General features: G+C 41.6%; 1 protein-coding gene across 1 annotated transcript in view; it reads right to left on the bottom strand.

Annotated features, from left to right (window-relative positions):
• The window catches only part of cntn2 (contactin 2), a 164,323-nt gene that overhangs the window by 47,270 nt on the left and 95,206 nt on the right, over positions 1-21,847 (bottom strand). The window contains exons 7-9 of the mRNA XM_052034539.1: positions 11,786-11,888; positions 5,880-6,061; positions 64-200 (exon numbers count right to left, since the gene is read on the bottom strand). Coding sequence (XP_051890499.1) covers positions 64-200; positions 5,880-6,061; positions 11,786-11,888 — 422 coding nt within the window. The remainder of the gene's footprint in view (positions 1-63; positions 201-5,879; positions 6,062-11,785; positions 11,889-21,847) is intronic.

The raw sequence follows: 21,847 nt of genomic DNA, 5'->3' as shown, positions 1-21,847 counted from the left end.
TAAATCCATATTCATGATGACATGCTGCCCAGACGAGAGGAAAATGCTGCTAAATGTGCACACCTTAGAGGTTAAAGGCAAGCCATTTCTCAGCCACCTGCAGGTAGGCCGAGGCTTTCCGGCAGCCGCACACTTCCACCACAGGACGGAACCGATGTCAGCCTCGGTGTCGCTGATAATTTGTAGCCAGTCTGGCTGAGCTGGGGTGAGAAAACAAAGAGAGAGAGTGAGAGGAGAAAGGTCACGGATCAACTGGATACCTTACATCTCCGCCACTGGATACTCAAAATGCTCCTAACACTCTTGCTTTCTATATTTCCATCTGTCGCCATTGCCATGTGGATTCCTCTTCAATCAATGGGTGTTGCAGGTTTGTTGCAAAGAAAAATCAACTTTTATTTAAATTAAAATAAAGTAACTGCATAACATCCAGGAGGAAGTCATGTCTGGACTTATTTGCTGCCTCATCTGTGTAGAGTTTGCACGTCCTTCCTGTGACTTCATGAGTTTCCTCCGAGTGCTCTGGGTTCCTCCCACATCCCAAAAACATGATGGTTGATAGGTTAATTGACCACTGTAAATTGCCTCTGGTATGAGTGATGGAATCTAGGATCAAGTTGATGGGAATTGGATACAAAAGCCTGAAAGCAGGCTCAAGGACAGCTTCTATCCCACTGTTATAGGACTATTGAACGGTCCCCTATTACGATAAGATGGACTCACAATCTACCTCGTTGTGGCCTTGCACCTTATTGTCTACCTGCACTGCACTTTCTCTGTAACTGTGACACTTGATTCTGCATTCTGTTATTGTTTTCCCTTGGAATACCTCAATGCACTTTTGCAATGAAATGATCTGTATGGATGGCATGCAAAACTCAGTACATGTGACAATAATAAACCAATTTATCAATTTACTAATTAATTGGTTTAATTGATTTATTATTGTCACATGTACTGAGATACAGTGAAAAGCTTTGTCTGCATGCCATCCAGACAGATCATTCCATACATGAGTACATCGAGGCAGCACATAACAAAAAACAAAACGCAGAATAATGTGTTACCGTTACAGATAAAGTGCAGTGCAGGTAGACAAATAAAGTGCAAGGGCCATGATGAGGTAGATTCAGAGATCAAGAGTTCATCTTTCATGTATAATATTCATCTTCAGCATATAATGTTCACCCTTAACGTATAAAGTTCAGCTTTAGCATATGTGGAGAATAAAATTCATTTGGGTAAGATTAGTGTAAAAATGAGTGCTTGATGGTCAGTGCAGACTTGGTGGGCCATAGGACCTGTTTCTTTGCTGTACCTCTCTACGACTTTATCTCATTACAATTTCCTTCTTTTCTTTCTCATGGACTAATCTATTTTCTTGTGTATCATTGCAGGTGTCCTTGACTATCCTATGTGGTACTGAGTTCGATTTGAGAATGAATAAGAAATATCGAGAACAATGGAGCAATGGAAAATAATGTTAGTTTTGTGTACAACCCAATTTTGAGTGAAGATTGGTCTTGATGTTGGTCTTTGATAGAGTAATCATCCACACCTTTGCCTATTCAGTGGATAAAGGATACTTCATGGAATGAAATAGGTTTCCTAGTTTTAAGAGATGAGAAGTATTTGAATTAACAATGCATTATGGCTTTGCTAATGCTCTTCCACTGGGTTATCACTGAATCTGGACTGTTTTACACAGGAAACTCATCAGCTGCCTCACTTTCTGTGTCTCCTTTTTGACTTTTTATTTCTGTGGTAAATATGAGGGATTGTCCACCAAAAATTTGGCTCTGATTTCATTATAGGAAGGATGTGGAAGCTTTAGAGAGGGTGCAGAGGAGATTTACCAGGATGCTGCCTGGATTGGAGAGCATGTCTCATGAGGATAGGTTGAGTGAGCTGGAGCTTTTCTCTTTGGAGAGAAGGAGGATGAGAGGTGACTTGATAGAGGTGTACAAGGTGATAAGAGGCATAGATCGAGTGGACAGTCAGAGACTTTTTCCCAGGGCGAAAATGGCTAACACGAGGGGACATAATTTTAAGGTGATTGGCGGATGGTATAAGGTAAGTTTTTTACACAGAGAGTGGTGGGTGTGTGAAACACACTGCCAGCAGAGGTTGTGGGGGCAGACACATTAGGGACATTTAGGAGACTCTTACATAACCACATGACTGATAGAGAAATGGAAGGCTTTGTGGGAGGGAAGGGTCAGATAGATATTAGAGCAGGATAAAAGGTCGGCACAACATGGTGGGCTGAAGTGCCTGTACTGTGCTGTAATGTTCTATGTTCAAATAAAAGCAGCAAGTGCATTTATATGGAACCATTGATGCAGTTAAAGGTCCCAAGACACTTCACAGGAGAGTAATCAGACAGAAACTGATATTGTGAGCACATTTGGGGTAGGCTATAAAAGGGCATTTTAAAGAAGGAGAGAGGTAGAGAGGCAGAACAAAATAGGGACGCAGTTCCAGAGGTTAGGGCTGGGCAATTGAAGGCATGCACATGGATGGTGGGGAAATGGGCATTCCAGATGCACAAGATAGCAGGGCAGGAGGACTAGTCATTTGTCACCAGATTGTGGAGATGGAGGAAGTAACACAGATATGGAAGGTGGCGGGTTGGAGCAAGGAACACCTTTAGCTAATGGTTGAGAATCTAAAATTGTGGCACTGGAGGCTAACTAAGTCATCTCGCTCTAGAAAAGGGAGAGAATAGGATGGTGCAAATTAGGAGATGGACATCAAAGTGCAATGGGAGTTATAGAGGAGAATAGATAGGAACCAGGTCAAAAGTAGTTTTTTTTGTGGATGTAACATCATCCACACTATGCTGTTATGGGCACCAATTATCAGATTATTATTTAGGGAAATCAGTCTGATGGGGATAGGAAATGCTGTAAAATGTGAGGAGAGGGTACCAAAAGCTGGTGTCCATTCAGCAGTTCTACATGGTGTTACAAAATGAACTGTGATGGAATCAGTTTGAGCAGTTTTTTGTGCAAAAAGAGTTCCAGTTATCAGCTAGGAGGGTAATTTGATGACTTATATGTCCCCAGCTTTAATTGCTTCACCACTGGCAGCTTGTCTTCAGGGTCTAGGGCTCAGAGCTCTGGAAGACTGCTCTCCATGTTGTGTTCCTCATTTTGAACACACTTTAAAGGCAATTTGAAGATTTTGATCCACTGCTCTATCTCATTAATCTAGTTTAGTGTCAAATTTTGTCTGATGACCCTCCTGTGAGGCACCTTGGGATGTATTACTGCATTAAGGCAGATGTTATGACAGAGCATTTTCGAGTAAGGAGACTTCCATGGAATATCCGTGGGCTTCAGAATATTGAATATTCAGTACAGTGAAGAATAGGTCCTGACTGGGAAAAGGTTGGTTGGCAGTCCATAGTGAATGTGACATGACTGCAAATTAGAAGATGGAAGAATCACACTAAGTGGGCAGTGTTGGGAACTGCCAAAAGGGAGCCCAATGCTTAAAGTGTCATTGGTGATGGGTTTGCTTCATGATAACTGGCTGACTGTCTGTCTATAAGATCCTATCAGTATATGTGAGATTAACTTTTATATATTAAGAGTTCAGAGATGCTATCGATTCCCTACTTTGTTTCAAGCATCAGCAGCTTCACGAGAATCAACTCATCAACTTTGTGGTCAATAATTCAAACAACTTGGAGTAACCAGTCCTGACAGGGGACAATGTCCCGAGGCTCAGTGGATGAGCTAGCACAGGAATGGTATGTGCAGAAATATGCCCAGCACCAGTCTCATTTGACACATGACACACTTGTGGTCAAGTGGACTCTTGCTCCCAGACTGGAGGGCAGCCTGACTCAGTAAGACACCCTTGCAATTCTCTATTACTTAAGAGAGGTCCCTGGCCTCTGTTTGTTGTCTCCTCAGAGCCAAACGTGACTGGAATCAGCAAGTCTCAGCAGCTGTGGAGTCAAACATTATATGTGAAGAAGAGACTGAGTAACCTGCAGTCTCAGGAACATTATACCTTGGTGTTTGCTTCACAAATGAACCTTATCATAATTAATAGCAGGTATAACAGACTTGCATGCAAATAAGTGACCACACTTGTGTCTTGCTGTTAAAAACCATGTCAATACCAAAAATGTTAGAGTTAAGACTATACTTGCTGTCAGTTAATGTATCCAGAGCCAGCAGCACAGTAAACTTTCATTAACATAACAAAATGATTTATTCCTCAGTCTCAGATATGACTTCAGAGAAGGGAATGTCCACTTCTCTTTGTTAACCTGGGCATGTAATTGTGACTCCTATCTTGTCCTCAGGTGGCGAGGTTTGGAGGTTGGTGGGAGTGGAAGGAGTTGGGTCACTTAAGATTCCTCCTTTATTAGCCCTGTCAGTTTCATGGAGCCACGATTAGAAAAGGAGTTCACAAGAAGTTTCAATGGTTAAACTGGAGAGCTTACAAGTGGATTCATGCTCTACCTTCCTGTTCGTTTCTCAAGCTGCTGTAATAAACAGACCATTGATGTTCTGATTGTGGAAGGCGCATTATATTCAGGCAGGGTAAACCAAGAAAGTCACCACAATGAAGGCTGGGTCACTGAGGATTTATTGGCCATCACTGCAGAGACAGTTGCCATGTGTTGGACCCCGACATGGCCAACAGTATTGTGGAACATTTCCAGTTTAACCATGTGAACCATTAAATTTGGAACTAAATTCAACTAGAACCTAATTTTGTTTTGGAGTTTTCACATTGCTCCACCTATATCTTACCATCACTGAGCTCAATGTCATCTCATTGGTGTCAATAACCCACACCATTAAGCATTTGATCCACAGTTATAATGTTAATATTGAGTGAGATTCTTCTCAAAAATTTGATCTTCAATAGGATTTCAAAGGTCACACCCATTCAGGTCTTGCACTGCCTTTAGAAGCACACAGTTTCAAAATGTGCAATTTTAACCCTGATGTGATATGTTTCTTGTAAATTGGTTGATGATAATGTTTAAGTAACACACACAAGCACAGAAGATGCAGAACCCCACAGGAATGATATATGGCAATGGGGACAACATATCACAAGAAATTATAAACCAGAAATTGCAGAGGGTTGTGGTCACAGGTCAGTCAGCACGAAAACCAGCCTCCCCTCCATGGACTCTGTCTACACTTCTCGCTGCCTCAGAAAAGCAGCCAACATAATCAAAGACCCACCGACCCTGGACATTCTCTCTTCTCCCCCCCTCCCATCAGCAGAAGATATGGCAGTTTGAAAACATGCACCACCAAACTCAAGGACAGCTTCTGTCCTGTGTTATAAGACTATTGAATGGACCTCTTGTACGTTAGAGATGAACTCTTGGCTTCACCATCTACCTCATCGTGGCCCTTGCACCTTATTGTTTACTTGCACTGCACTTTCTCTGTAGCTGTAACTGTAGCACTATATTCTGTGTTCTGTTATTGCTTTTCTCTTGTACTACCTCGATGTGCTTATGTTTTGAAATGATCTGTATGGATGGCATGCAAAACTAAGTTTTTCACTGTACCTCAGTACATGTGACAATAATAATCCAACACCAATACCAATACCATAACTGGCAAAAGTGAGCCCCAGATAAAAGACCCAGTGAATGTCTTAAAAACTGTTCAACTCCTTACCGCTGATCTGGGAGAGATAGGCTGCTCCTTGTTAAGGAGGTAGAACTGGCTGTGACTGGCTTCTAATGTCCTCAGAATTATGAAGATGGATAATAAATGTAGCCTGCCTGCATTTTCCTGCCTCTAAGAACTAATTCTGTTTTGTGCCCAGCTCTGTCAGATCTCACTGCCTGTTCTTTTGTCCCTTGGATAGAACAATACAAATCTTCTCACCATGAACAATGATTCTCCCCTGTGTTGAGTCCTTTCCTTTTGAGTTTTCTGCCTCACATTCATATACACCTTCATCCTCAAACTGTACATCGGGTATGTGGAGGATGGGCTTGTTTACAGATTTCAAAATTTTTGAGGGCATTGGTCCATCCAGCTTCTTCCATTTAATGGTGGGCACAGGACTGTAAGGAAACAAACACTAGATTCATAAAAATGAAAGACTTGCATTAATATATCACTTTTCACAACCCGAGGGAGTCCTGAAGCATTTTACAGCCAATGAAGCACTTTTACAGTCACTCAAGGAATGGAGGAAAAATTTTGGTCAATTTGCACACAGCAAGCTCCCTCAATAAGCCAAGCGTTCGAGTGATATTGGTTGAGAGGAAGGTATTTTCCAAGGCATCAGCAGAATTCTGCCATGGGATTTTTCCATGTGCTTGAAAGGGCAGATAGAGATTAGTCTATCTCATTCAGAACACAGCACCTTCAACACTGTACCACTTCCTTGGTAACTAAGGGAGCTTAAGTCTCTGGAGAAGACTTCAATCCTTGACCTTCTAATTGCCCTGAGAAATTTGTGACATTTCACCATTTGATGAATTCCTCTTTGCTTGCAAACCATAATTGATCCATAATGAGAACCTGATTGGCCAGCACTGATGCATTTCTGTTATTAGTCCGTGCTTCATTCCAAATGATCCAGAATCTAAATTAATTTTTATATTGCTCTGAAGGCACCTTTGGAAAATATTCTCGTTCTTGGATATATTTTCCCTGCTCTTGAAAACTTGGTTGAAGAAACTTTTCAAAGGAACTCAGACCACAACAGTGACAGATCAGTGCTGACAATGATCACTGAAAACAATTCACATGGATCATATTGTGGCTTATATGCATTGTGTGGGATCTCCAGACAATGCAGAGCCAAAGGATTTACATTTCAATGTGTGCAGCCCACAACTAGCTGAATACCTTTGAGGTGTAGTTCAGTCCAGGAAACATGATGGGCAACCAGTACACAACAAGGTCCCATCAGCAGCGATTTAATGAAAGTTTGATGGTTGAGGGATAATCGTAAGGTGAAAAAGTTAGAACAATCATAAATTGTCATCTTGAACACTCATCAGGCAAGGAAGTACAAGACATATGCACCCCCGCCTCTAATTCTATCTGCTTTGTGCCCAGCTTTGCCAGATCTCACTGTCCTGTCCTTTTGTCCCTTAGGTAGAACAGTAGAACTCCTCTCACCATGATCGATGATTCTCGCTTGTGTTGAGTACATTCCTCTTGGCTTGGAATGGTTCCCAACAATGGCTGGAAATAAAAAGCCTTCCCGGAAACATATTATCAGTGATCTAACATGCCCACTTTGTAAGAAAGCCCTAATCATTTATTTATGTTTTCAGGATCTTGGGTGAGGAGGTGGGAGTGGAGGTGGGGAGTGATGGTGGTGATGCAAGGATTGAATCCAAGTTGGTCCAAACAGACGATGAGGTTGGTATGTGTCTGGCCCTCAGTTTCCTCTCTGGTTACTCCCAGAGGGACAGGCCCCAAGATTGGAGATGATGCTCTTGTACTTGACCAGTTCCCTCCCTCATGTATACTGTCCACAATGGTCGAGTGGAGACTGAGGTCAGCTAGTTCCTTGGTCCTTCTCACAGTATCCTCCTGGAGTGTCTCCACATACAAGGAACTAACAAACAAAGGAATGTTAAACCTACTTGCCCATTTAACCTTTAAAATGGAAACAAATGCATTTGAAAAATGGAATGAACATCAATTTCCTCAGGGCTGAGACTCAGGCTAAACTATCTAAAAACAGCACAGATTGTGTTGCCCATGTTACTTGAGGTTTCATTACATGATGGCAACTCCCTTCTCTCACCCCACAACATCAGCATCTACCATTGGTCACTGAGCTATGGTGCCAATTGGAAAGCAAAGAGGGTCCATAAGACCTAATTGAATTTTATCAGCCTTTACCCCCACCAACCCTCTCTCCAATATTTTTATAATTAATAATGCTCCAAAAAATGAAATGAAGCACACTTTTTTTCTTTTCCTCCCTCCTGTATGTTGCTCAGACCATCCTGGAGATCAACCTCCAATTCAGAATCAGAATCAGATTTATTATCACTGACTTAGATGATGTGAAATTTGTTGTTCTGTGGCAGCAGTACAGGGCAAACACATAAAATTACTATAAATTACAAATAAATAAATAGTGCAATAAAAAGGAATAATGTGTTCATGGACCATTTCAGAAATCTGATGGAGGAGGGGGAGAAGCTGCTTTTGAATGGTTGAGTGTGGGTCAATTCTTGCAGGATCCAAGCTCAACCCAAAGGGTTAGGAACCCAAATCATACATTAGGTTGTACTGGGTTATTATTAATTCCAAGGCTTTTCAGTTGTCCTTCAGAGGAATGAAACTTCTACCATTCCTTTACAATATATGGGTGAAAGATAAATATTGGTCAGGACACTAAGATAAAGTCTCAAACCCTTCTTCAAAGTAGTGCTCTAGGATTGTTCTACCCACCTGAAAGGGCAGAGGCACCTCTGTTTAGCATTTTATCTGAGAGGCAGAACCTCTTGACATTGCTGCACCCCCTCAATACTAGCAATACCAAGCAACACACACAAAATGCTGGAGGAACTCAGCAGGTCAGGCAGCATCTATGGAGGGAAATGAACAGTCGATGTTTTGGGTCGAGACCCTTCCTCAGGACTAGCAAAGTCAATCTGGATTTTGCATTTGGATCTCAGGAGAAAGACTTGAACCTTGTGGTGCTCATTCAGAGGTGGATTCACTGCTGATATTCACCCCTCTTAGTGGTGTTAACAGGACTGGGTTTTTCAAACACTTCTTTTCAAATAAACAGAGCGGATCCCGTCTCACTTGGGGCTTTAATGGCTCTGAAAATGAGTCCTCTAACATGTTCCATTAAAAATCCTTTGAGTGCTATTATCACTCAGCCATTAGCTCAATTATTTTAAATGGGTGACAATTGTATTAATAGTAAGATACTAAGATATTTTATTAGAACACATTAACCTGTGTGCTACCTCAGAATGTAGAGATGTTTAGAAACAAATGGGCTTTTTATTATAATGCTGTTAAAAAATCAAACAATTGTCACTTCAGAAATAGTACATTCTAGCTGAGACATCCCATAAAGTTAATACAAGCTTACCTGCGGCTTGTGTTATGCACTAGAATTATCAAGTTAGATAGCTTTTCCCCAGGGTTTCTAAGTCTTATATCTAGATTTCAGCAGGGCGTTCTTCGTACAACTTCCACAGCTGACTGATATTCAGTGAATGAAATTATGTCAGAAACAGTGAGTAAAAAAAGAAACAATAAAAGCAGCAGTGATTCGGAGAAGATTTCTTGTTGTTATCAGTAAGGAACAGAATTTTTCCACTAACTGCACTGAATGTCAATCCCTCCCAAAGCAGGCATAACATGAGCCGGATGAATATTAAACCACAATCTACTCTGCACCAAGTGCTTTCGTTAACTCAGTTTGATTAGGAAGGGAGCGCCACAGATTTTACCATGGTAATTCCGCTCTGTTATGGATTTATTTATTTCACTTCTGCCGACTATAAGATTTAAATCCAGGTGAAGTGAAAAGAATTCACTGAGAACATGGCATTGTCAATGTGACAGTTGTGTTATCTTTACTTAGTGAGCGAGAGGGGTAGGAAGGGGATAGGGGATGTGATCAAGATGATCTATTGCCCAGCTGTTGAAGAAACAAAGAGACTGGAGCCATTTTATATACTGTCCCAGGACCCCAACCGATATAAGAAAATAGACCAAGCATTTAAAGCAGGCATCCTTATGACAAATCCCTAAATAAAGGCAGCTCATAGTGCACTGTTGCTAATGGGTGTAATTAGTCAATTGACTTTATCTTCAGGCCAGTAAATCATCCAGTCCCAATATTTTATACCTTAGTTAATTTTCCATAGGAACCATCTGCATTTTTGAAGGTGTGCATTAATAGTCAATAGAGATACTGGTAAACTGGCAAGAGGGTCAATGCAATGGTTGTGTTCTTTGTCAGTGATCCATCAGTTCAAGCCCTCCTCCTGACGCCTGAAGTCAATGTTTGGGCTTGATGCAAAATGCACTGTAATAATATTGTGTGTTCTTTCCTTGAACAACATTTTGAAATTAGATTTTCTGAGTGAATGGATTATTGCATATGTCTGGCCTCCAGTGAGATTAAGGGAGGGAATATATTATCAGTTCTGTCATTGAACAAATCAACAGATTTGTACCAAAATCTCCTCTCTGTCATCTTAACTAAACTTTAAACATGTAATCTATTAAAATTGAGGAAGGAATGAGTTGGTAAGCTTGCTTGGTGTTTGTACCATTACACTGGCAATGGTAATGATAGAGTCATAGAGTTATACAGCATGGAAACAGGCCCTTCAGCCCAACTTGTCCATGTCAATCAAATTGCCTACCTGAGCTAGTCCTATTTGCCTGCATTTGGCATATATTGCTTTGAACCTTTCCTAGCCATGTACCTGTCCAAATGTCTTTTAAATGTTGTAATTGCATCCTCCTCTACCACTTCCTCTGGCAGCTCGTTCTACAAACCCATCACTCTCCGTGTGAAAAAGTTGTCTCTCACTTCCCCTTTAAATTTTTCCGCTCTCACTTTAAAACTATGCCCTCTGGTTCTGGACTCCCCTACCGTGGGAAAAAGACATTGACCATTCACCTTATCTGTGCCTCTCATGATTTTATATACCTCTATAAGGTCACCCCTCAGCCTCCAACTCTCCAGGGAAAACAGCCTCAGTCTATCTAGTCCTCCAGTCACGGTAACATTCTTGTGAATTTTTTCTCCATCCTTTCATGAAGCTCATAACAAACAGGTCTACAAATGTCAGTGTGATTCTTGTATAACTTCTTCTAGTGAATGCCAATCTGTGTCATCCATTCTCTCTTGCTCTTCATCCAATCACATTGTTCTTCCTCCCCTCCCCTCCTCTGCAACTTAAAACATACCTGTTTTCTCAATTTCCACAGTTCTGATGAAAGGCCTTTGGCCTGAAATGTCAGCTCTCTATCTCTCTGCACAAATGTTGTCTGACCTTTTGAGTATTTCCCATGCTTTTTGTTTTTATCTGCAGTTTTTGGCTTTGTACTCCCATTCCTCCTACTCTTTCCATAGGGTCCTGGAAAGTTTTCTTTCTCAAATACAGGTCCAATTACTGTTCATAGACTCATTGGGTCATGCCAACCAAGATGCCCATCTAAGCTAGTCACATTTGCCCGCATTTGGCCCATATGCCTCTAAACCTGTCCATCCATGTACCTGTCCAAATGTCTTTTAAATCTTGTTATTGTACCCACCTCTACCACTTCCTCGGGCAGCTCATTCCACATACAGATGAATTTCTGTGTGAAGAAGTTGTCGTTCAGGTCCTTTTTAAATTTTTAACTCTCACACCAAACCTCTAGTTTTTGATTCCCTTTCCCTGGGAAGAAGACTGTGTGTGTTCCCCTATCTGTGCCCCTCATGATTTTATTCACCTCTGCAAAGTCACCCCTCACTCTCGGAATAAAGTCCTAGCCTGCCCAACCTCTCCCTATAAATCAGTCCCGCCAATATTCTTACAAGTCTTCTTTATACTCTTTCAAGCTTAGTGACGTCTTTCCTATAACAGGGTGACAAAACTGCACACAATACTCCAAGTGTGGCCTCACTAATATCTTGTACAACTGCAACATAATGTCCCAGCTGCTATACTCATTGCCCTGACTGATGAAGGCCAGTGTGCCAAATGCCTTCTTCTCCACCCTATCTACCTGTGACGTCGCTTTCAGAGAACTAACTCATTCTGAGTTACAGAACAAAAACCTTGTTCACTTACTTTCCAAGGGCAAAGCACTCCAGGTTCAGGGATTGTCCAGCCAGGGCATAGGTTTCTGAGGGAAATTTTACTCGAATGTGTGGAGAGTGAGTTCGAGCATCACCTGCCAAGTGAGAGAAAGAAACAAGTTAGTGAGATGCTCAGTGATGAAGGAGTTCAGATGCCCCAAAAGGTGATGGAAAATGAAGGAACAAAACAAAGTTTAGTTCATATTCTAGCTTCTCGATGAATCAGTCTACCATCTTTCAATGCATGCTGAGTAGACATTACCCCTGCGCTCAACTTCAAGCTAATTGCAGCAATTGTATGAAGACAAATTTACTCTTCTAGAATCAACATGGAGTTCAACAATTTCAGATAATGCTATTGTTGTTTATGCCTCTTTTAGCTGCATCTTTTGTTTTTTCACTTGTCCCATTAAGATACCATTTATATAAAAAAGAAAAAATGCTGGAAGTATTTAGCAGGTCAGGCCTTATCTGTGGAAACACAGTCAATGATTCAGGTCGGAGACCCTTTATCAGAACTGAAAGGAAAGCAAAATAAGCTTGGAAAACTACAGGGAGGGTAGAGGAGGAGGGGGTGTCTCTGACAGGGTAAGACTGGGGAGGCAATAAGGGTACACTGTACACAAGGTTATCTGGTTAGTGAGTGAATGGGAGCAGTTAGAGGGTGAGAACATAGACAAAAGAAGATGGACAAAAGAATGTGGGGGTTGCAAAATGCAGAGCAGGAAGATGTGCCCGGCAGGTCAGGGCAGGCATGTCCTCCGCTCCCAGAGAGAGAAAAAAAGAAAGGAATAAAAGGGGAACCAAAACCAGACTGAGCTAATATCATGAATATTGCCTTTTATCCTCATTCTTTTTGTCATTTAACTCACCTGCCTTCCACCCTATCAATTACTTTCCCTTTTATCTTTTCCTTGCTGCTGTCTTTTCCTTTGTCTTACAATTTGTTTGCCTTGAAATTTGGGAAATTAATGAAATGAATTTTGGAGGCAGACAACAATACAATGACACTGCAACACACCAGGGTCAGCACCATTGACCAGGGATGCATTTCAATGCAACTGTATCTTAAGTATTTTTTAGCTCTGGGGTTAAAGGTTCCCCAAAAACCTATTACTTTTGAGGTTTCCAACAGTGGGGATAATTTGCTTTAGGTAAACTGGAAGTGCAGCAGATCTCCATTTCCAACAACCAATTTCCTGGTTTGTATCCAACCTTGAGATCTGGATTTCCGACATGAACTCTCCTTGTCCTCGATGAACTTTTGGTGATCTATTCTAACTTCACTGTGAAAGAGCACGTGAGTGGCCAAACTTATTTTGATCAAGAAAGTTCCTGGAAAGCATTCTTGGATTTTTCAAAAATGTTGACATGAGTTATTAAATAAGGCAAGTTGTTGACTGAGTCCACAGCAGGTTTTGCCATTGCGTTTCCTCCTTTTGTCTTCGTTCCCGCTACTCCATTCCACTTCCCCTTTGCCCAATCTCGCTGCTGCACTGACCCACTGTCATTTTAATCTTGCACAACTGGATATTCTTAATTATGAATTGGAGGAAACCAGAGGAACCAACTTTGTACTCACCGAGGGTCCCCACAGGAGCACCTGATATGGAGCTTTTTGGATAGAACATAGAACTGTACAGCACAGGAAAAGGTCCTTTGGCCCACAATATCTGCACTGAACATGATGCTGGATTAAGCTAAATCTCTTCTGCCTGTACATGATCCGTATCCCTCCATGCCCTGCATATTCATGTGTCTAACAGCCTCCTAATCACCACTATTGTATCTGCTTCCACATGGCAGCCCATTCCAGACACCCACCACTCTCTGTGGGAAAAAACTTGCCCCGCACATCTCCTTTAAACTTTCCCCCTCTCACCTTAGATACATGTCCTCTCGTGTTTGACACTTCTACCCTGGGAAAAAGATTCTGACTCTCTACTGTATCTGTGCCTCTCATAATTTTATAAACTTCTATCAGGTCTCCCCTCAGCCTCTGACACTCCAGAGAAGACAACCCAACCTCTCCTTATAGTTCATACCCTCTAATCCAGGCAGCATCCTGGTAAAACTTTTCTGCACCCTTTCCAAAGTCTGCATCTTGATGAAACAGTTGGATAGGGAAGGAGAGCAAAATCCTAGTGGTTCACTTATTCTTTGGGACAGAAATCTCTGTTTAGTCTTTGAGAAGATGCGATAATGCCAACTACTGAATTGTAATTGAATTGTGATTGTAATTGAATTGTTGTCTGCTGGGTGCATTGCATTACACAGAGCAATGCGGAAGAATTTACAAGAATTAGTGTGAGTGGGACCTGACAGGCATACTGTTAAAAATTGTTGGCATCAGTACAAGGGGCTGAAAGACTTCCTAGTGTGCCGTATCATTCACAGATTCCATGGGGGGGAAAGGCTTCTTAATCTCTACACTGGGTAAGTGTGAATTAAATTAGCTAATTAAAGCATAAATTGTGCACCTAAACCTCAGACCTTCCAGATATCTTAGTAGACCTAATTGAATCACACTGGCAAAATTAGTGTTTCTTGTAGGTGCTTATGTTGTGTGAACTCTATTAGTGTCAGGAAGGGAAGAGTTTCTGTAACAAGCAATGGTGTTAATACCAAGTTTTGCTTGGTCATCTGGAGTGATGTTAATTGCAAAGCCAAGTTCCTTTTAGTCTTCTAACAGTTAACACTCACTCACGTGACACATTTCTGCTCCTACACTATTTGACCTTGAGGATGTTATGGCGTCTGTTGAATTAGAAGTGATTTTATTGCAGGAAATGAATGCTTATTCAACATTTGTTCATCTTTGAGAAACAGGCATTGTTGGCAAGGCCAGAATTCAATACCTTCCCTAGTTGCCCTTGAGAAGCCACCTCTTTTTGAAACCATTGAATAAAGACAGATAGCAGGGAGACTCTGGGCTGATGTTTCATCCATTGTGGCAAATCAAAATACCATGGGGAATCAGTCTCTTCAAACTATAGGAGAGAAAATCAGAGCCAGGGTAGGATATTCAGCCCATCATAGCTGTGGTCATTCTCTGAAAGAGCTACTAATTAGTCTCCTAACCCTGTTGCTTCCATTTTTAATAAGTAGATAACATTGATTTAAAAGTTAATATTAATTGTGCTTCTATCATCCTGTTAGACAGTGCATTCCAGAACATAGCACTAGATAAAAAATGTTTCTCCTTATGTTCCCCTGAGAATAGTTAGCATTTCTAGTATTGTCTGTGTGATAACAGTCAGACTTGAGAGGCTGAATGGCTCAGTTCTGCACTTCTTGATGTCACCAAGTTGTGTCAGCATGAATGTTCCTGTTGACTGCACTGATGTGTTTCACTTGTAGCTCATTACTTTTTTATTAAGTCGTGCATGTTACAATTTACAAGAAAAGTCAATTTTTTTCTAAAAAAATTCTGTACATTCAGAAAATTTATTGTGATGTACTTATTTGTGCTTTTGCTTTATTAGTTGCAATTGGTAGTCACCAGCTCTTCGGGTTACCAAGACGATAGCCAACTTCTAAAGAAGAAATGGCCACTTGAGCCGGTCAATAAATGCATTCCTTCCAGTCCAGGCCACATTATGAATTGACAATAAAAGTCATGATCTTGTTACTTAGGGTCAGAGAATTAACACTGAGGAAAAGAGAATGTTGTCTATTTTCCTTGGATCTTATCAAAGAATATGACATCATTGAGTGTAAAACCAGAGTGCATGATGTGGAAGGGGGTCATTTAAGCCATTGTGTCTGCTTTTCATAAATATAAGTATATAGAGCCTACACACCACACTATTACCTTGTAGCTTGGTCCTCTGAACCTGAGGATCAACAGCAGGTAACCCTGGGCAACTGCATCAAAGTAAAATAAGAGGATGAAGAGCAAAGGTTTAAACTGGCAGAAAGTGAATTGGAGACTGATGCAAAGAATTATTTCTTTAAAAGGCAATCAAGGAAATATGTCCCCCAGTTGACCAAAAACTTACTTGGACCAGCCAAATAGACATTACTGGCACATTAATTGCTTGGTATTCTGTGGTCAGTGACTTTTTACGAACGCCAATTGCCTTTGCGTCACCTACCGACATCACAAATGTGCTGGTGTGATCTCCACTTGTATGGATGAGTGTAATTCTAACAACACTTAAGAAGCTTGATGCCAGCTGGATTAAACAGCTCATCTAATTGGCATCTCACCCAATACTTTAAATATTCATGCAATGTTGCTGCATTGTGTACCATCTACATGATCCAATACAGTAACTAACCTTTGACAGCACTGTATTTGCAACCTCAAACCCTAGGACAAAGGAAGCAGATGAACTGGAATACCACTGCCTCTATGATCCCCTCTAGGTCGCACACACCATCCTGCCTTGGACATATATCACCATTACTTCAACATTGCTCAGTCAAAGTCCAAGTACATCCTACTAATAATGCAACACACATCCTGACTTCAGCAGTTCAAGAGGGAGTGTCTCCAAGAACTTCTTTGGGGAAATTAGGGATGGGCATAAGATGGTGATCTTGCTAATGATGTGCTTATCCAATGAATGAATAAATAAAATAGTGATGAAATTATGCAATTTTATATCTTGATTGAAAGTGATTTATTTCAATCTGAAACCAGGCACTCAAATTCAAGTGAAGTAATCTATAAAGACGAGGTGTGTGTTGTCTATGGCATATTGGGAAACTATATTTATAGTATGACAGTAAACCAGCAATGGCTAATATTTAGAATCATAGAGTCATAGAATTATACAGCATGGAAAAGGCCCTTCAGTCCAACTCGTCCATGATGACTGAGTTGCCTACCTAAGCTAGTCCCATTTGCCTGCATTTGGGCCATATCCCACTTAACCCTTCCTTTCCATGTACCTGTCTAAATGTCTTTTAAATGTTGTAATTGCACCCGCTTTACTACTTCCTCTGGCAGCTTGTTCCATGTACCGACCACCCTCTGTGTGAAAAAGTTGCCCCTCAGGTCCCCTTTAAATACTTCCCCAAACATCTTAAGCCTATGCCCTCTAGCTTCTGAGTCTCCAAAGAAAGACTGTGACCATTCATCTTATCTATGCCCGTTATGAATTATAAACCTCCATGAGGTCACCCCTCAGCTTCCTTTGCTCCGGGGAAACAGCTCCAGCTGTTAAATAATTAATACAAAATTTAAAACAAAAGAAATCCTTTTTGGCACAAAAAAACAGGAAAAAGTGGTTCAAAAAAAGTAGTTGAAAATAGTGTTAGGTCAAAGAAGAAGGTTACAATGCAGGCACGGTAGTGTAGCAGTTAGCGTAACACTTTACAGTGCCAGTGACCCAGGTTCAATTCCGGCCACTGTCTGTAAGGAGTTTGTCCGTTCTTCCCATGTCTGCGTGGGTTTCCTCCGGGTGCTCTGGTTTCCTCCCACTGTCCAAAAGACGTACGGGTTAGGAAGTTTTGGGCATGCTATGTTGGCGCCGGAAACATGGCAACACTTGCGGGCTGCGCCCAGAACACGCTATGCAAAATGATGCATTTCACTGTGTGTTTCGATATACACGTGTCTAATAAAGATATCTTATCTTATCAATGTTTGCAGTAAATCTGAGGGTGGGGAAAAATATCAGACTAAGACATTGATAAGGAAAAGGAAAGTAACGTACAAAAGTAATACAAAAATAAAGAATACAGGCTTTAAGACTCTTCCATAGATACATAAAAAGGAAAAGATTTACAAAACTTGATGTGGGTCCCTTACAGATTGAGACAGAAATGAAGAATAAAGGGGCGGTTGAGAAATTAAACATGGCTTTGCTTTCACAGAGGAAGACACACAACAATACTCCTAGAAATATTGGTGAGCAACAGGTCCAGAATGAACAAGGAGTTGAAAGAAATCAGCAGTAATTAAAAAAAAGTATTGGAAAAAGATAATGGGACTGAAAGTTAATAAACCCCGAGGATTTGATGATCTGCCAGGCATAATTTTCAAAGAGGTAGTGATGGAGATAATTGTTTCATAAGTTGTTGTCTGCCATACATCCATAGATTCTAGTATGGTTCCCAAACATAGGAAGGTAGCAAATTCAATCCCATTGTATAAGCAAAGAGCGAGAGAGAAAATGGGAATCATTTATCCTCAGTTTCAGTAATAGGAAAAAGTGTTAGAATCTGTACTACGGAAGTGGTAACAGGACACTTAGAAATTAGCAATAGGATTGGGCAGAGTCAACATGCATTTATGAAAGGGAAATGACATCTGACAAATCTGTTAGCATCCTTTGAGGTTGTAACTAGCAGAACAGATAAGGAGGAACCAGTGAATGTGGTGTGTGTGAACAATTAAAAGACCTTTGTATAGGGTCCCGAAACAACCTCCACATTTCTGCGCTGCATTTACCAGAAAACGTCTGTTCCCACTTTACACTCCCAAGTTCTTGCCTAATGCCATTTTAATTTTCACTCCCCCAATTAAATATTTTCTCATAATGTCTGTTCCTGTCATTGTGCCTGGCTATGTTAAAGGTCAGGGAGTTGTGGTCACTATCCCTGAAATGCTGGCCCACCTAGAGGTCTTTCACCTGACCAAGTTCATTGCCTAATACCAGATCCAGCATGGCCTCTCCTTTTGTCGACCTGTCCTTCCTGGACACACCTAACAAATTCTGCCCCATCTGAACCTTTTGCACGAAGGAGGTGCCAATCAACGTTAGAGAAGTTGAAGTCACCCATGACGATAACCCTGTTATTTTTCCACCTTTCCAAAATCTGCATACTTATCTGCTCCTCAGTGTCCCGATGGCTATTTGGGGGCCTATAGAATATTCCCAATGATCACTCCCTTCCTGTTCCTGACTTGCACCCCCACTGACTCAATAGACGATCCTCCTATGATGTACTCCCTTCCTACAGCTGTAATATTATCCCTGATTAGCAATGTCACCCCCCCCAACCCCTTCTACCCCCTTCCCTATCCCTTTTGAAACATTTAAACCCCGGAAGCTCAACCAGCCACTCCTGTCCTTGCACTGATGTACTGCCCATATACTGATCCATGCTCTAAGTTCATCACCCTTATCCTTAACACTTCTCAAGGTAAACACATTTCAACCCATCTAACTGATTGCATTTATGCCCCATCCCCTGCCTATCCTTCGTCACATTCTCTGCACACATCGCATCTACTTCTACACCAACTGATCCACCTTCTAATCTAACACTCTGGTTCCCATCCCTCTGGCAACCTAGTTTAAACCCTCCCCAACTGCTCTAGTAAACCTTCCTGCAAGGGCATTGGTCCCTCTCCAGTTCAGGTGTAATCCGTCCCTTTTGTATAGGTCATATCTTCCCCAGAAGAGATCCCAGTGAACCACAAATCTGAGCCCCTGCCCCCTGCACCAACTCTTCAGCCACTCATTAGTCTGCCATATCTTCCTATTCTTTCCCTCCCTGGCACATGGCACACGCAGCAATCCAGAGATTTCTACCCTTAAGGTTCTGCTTTTGAGCTTCCTTCCTAATTCCCAATACTTACTCTTCAGGACCTCATCCTTTATCTTACCTATGCTGTTGGTACCAATGTGCACCATGACTTCTGGCTCCTCACCCTTCCCCTTAAGAATGCTGTGCACTTGGTCTGAGATGTCCCTGACCCTGGCACCTGGGAGGCAACATACCATCCAGTAGTCTCATTCTTGTCCATAGATTCTCCTGTCTGTTCCCCTAACCAATGAATCCCCTATCACTATCACACTCCTACACTCCTCTCTCCCCCTCCCTTTCCCTTCTGAGCCACAGAGCCAGAGTCCACGCTGAGACCAGAGACTCGGCTGCTGTGGGTCTCCACCAGTGACTCATCCCCCCAACAACATCCAAAGCAATATACTTGTTATCAAGGGAAACACTCACCGGGGTATCCTGTACCAACTGCTTATTCCTTTTCCCACCCCTAACAGTCACCCACTACCTACATCCTGCACCCTAGATGTAACTGCCTCCTGGTAACTTCCACCTATCATCTCCTCAGCTTCCCGAATGATCCAAAGTTCATCCAGCTGCAGCTCCAGCTCCCTAACGCAGTCTGTAATGAACCGCTTTATTTTAAGACTAATCTCCTACTTTGAAAACACCCTAGCCAGTGGAAACATCATGCCTTCATCTGACCTGTCAGGCCCCTTAAGAATTTTTTGTTTGGATAAGATCATTTCTCATTCTTCAGAACTTGAAGCTATAGTGCCAAATCTGTTTAATTTCTCCTCATAAAACAATCCCCCATCCCAAGAATTAATCTGGTAAACCTTCTTTCTGTACACAGTATTTTAGATACCAATTTACCAGGGCCCGAAGTAGTTTCAGTAAATCATCTTTATGCTTGTATTCAAATCCACTGGCAACAAAGGCCATTTGCTTTCCTAATTGCCTGTTATACCCAGACATTGACTTCCAATGATTTATGTACATAGCCACCCAGATCTCTCCAAACAATCTTTTAGTCCCTTGCCCTTTTAAAAAATACTCTGTTTTTCAATTGTTTTTCTACCACAGTGAATGACCTCACATTTTTCCACATGATCTTCCATCTATCATGTCCTTGCTTAGCCTGTCTATATGTCCTGGAAGCCTTTGCATCCTCCTCACAAATCACACTGATACCCTGCTTGGTATCATCAGAAAACTTGGATATGTTGCACTGATGCGGATTGTGAAGACGATGGCCCCACAATGTTCCTGCAGTGACTCATTAGTCACAGCCTCTCAAAATGAAAATAACTCATTTATTCTAACTCTCAGTTTCCTATCCATTTACCAATCCATAGACTGTGTCACTTTAATAACCTAATCTCATTTGCTCTAATTTTGTCTCATAACCTCTTGTGTGGTACCTTACACAAAGGTCTTTTAATTGTTCACACACACCACATTCACTGGTTCCTCCTTATCTATTCTGCTAGTTACAACCTCAGAGGATGCTAACAGATTTGTCAGATGTCATTTCATAAATGCATATTGACTGCTCAATCCTCAAACATAGTGACAAGACAAATGGATGAAGATAGTGTGGTGAATGTGGTAAATATGGATATAGCAAGGCTTTTGATAAGGTTCTCCATGGTAGGCTCATTCAGAAAGTCATGAGGTATGAGATCCATGGAAAATTGTCTGTGTGGATTTGAAATTGGCTTGCCCACAAAAGGCAGAGGATGGTTGTAAGAGGGGGAAGATTTGACCTGGAGGTCAGTGTTCTAGTGGTGTTCTGCAGGGATCTGTTCTGGGACCCTTGCTCTTTGTGATTTTTATGAATGATTTGGGTGAGGAAGTGGAAGGATGGGTTGGTAAGATTGCAGAAGATACAAAGGTTGGTAGTGTCATTGATAGTGAAGAAGATTATCATAGGTTGCAATGGGACTTAGTCAGGATGCAGGGCTGGGCAGGGAAGTGGCAGATGGAGTTCAATCCGGAGAAGTGGGAAGTGATACACTTTGGAAGAATGAACTTTAAGGCAGAGTACATGATTAATAGCAGGATTCTTAGCAGTGTGAAGGAACAAAGAGATCTTGGGGTCCAAGTACATAGATCCATCAAAGTTGCCTCACAAGTGGATAGGGCAGTTGAAAAGGCATATGGTGTGCTGGCCTTCATTAGTCGGGGGATTGAGTTCAAGAGCCGAGAGGTAATGTTGCAGCTCTATCAGACTCTGGTTAGACCATATTTGGAATATTGTTCAGTTCTGGTCACCACATTATAGGAAGGACGTGGAGGCTTTGGAGACGATGCAGAGGAGATTTACAAGGATGCTAACTGGGTTGGAGAGCATGTCTTATGAGGAGAGGTTGAGTGAGTTAGGGCTTTTCTCTTTCGAGTGACGGAGGATGAGAGGAGACTTGATAGAGGTATATGATTATGAGAGGTATAGGCAGAGTGGACAGCCAGCATTGTTTCCCCAGGGTAGCAATGACCATTACTAGAGGTTACCCATTTAAGGTGCATGGAAGAAAGTTCAGGGGAGATGTCAGAGGTAGTCTTTTTACACAGAGAGTGGTGGGTACCTGGA

The sequence above is a fragment of the Pristis pectinata genome, chromosome 20 (genome assembly GCF_009764475.1).
Source record: "Pristis pectinata isolate sPriPec2 chromosome 20, sPriPec2.1.pri, whole genome shotgun sequence".
In the NCBI taxonomy this organism is placed as follows: Eukaryota; Metazoa; Chordata; class Chondrichthyes; order Rhinopristiformes; family Pristidae; genus Pristis; species Pristis pectinata.
The sequence above is the reverse complement of the archived record's forward strand: the minus strand, read 5'-3'. Positions and strand labels throughout refer to the sequence as shown.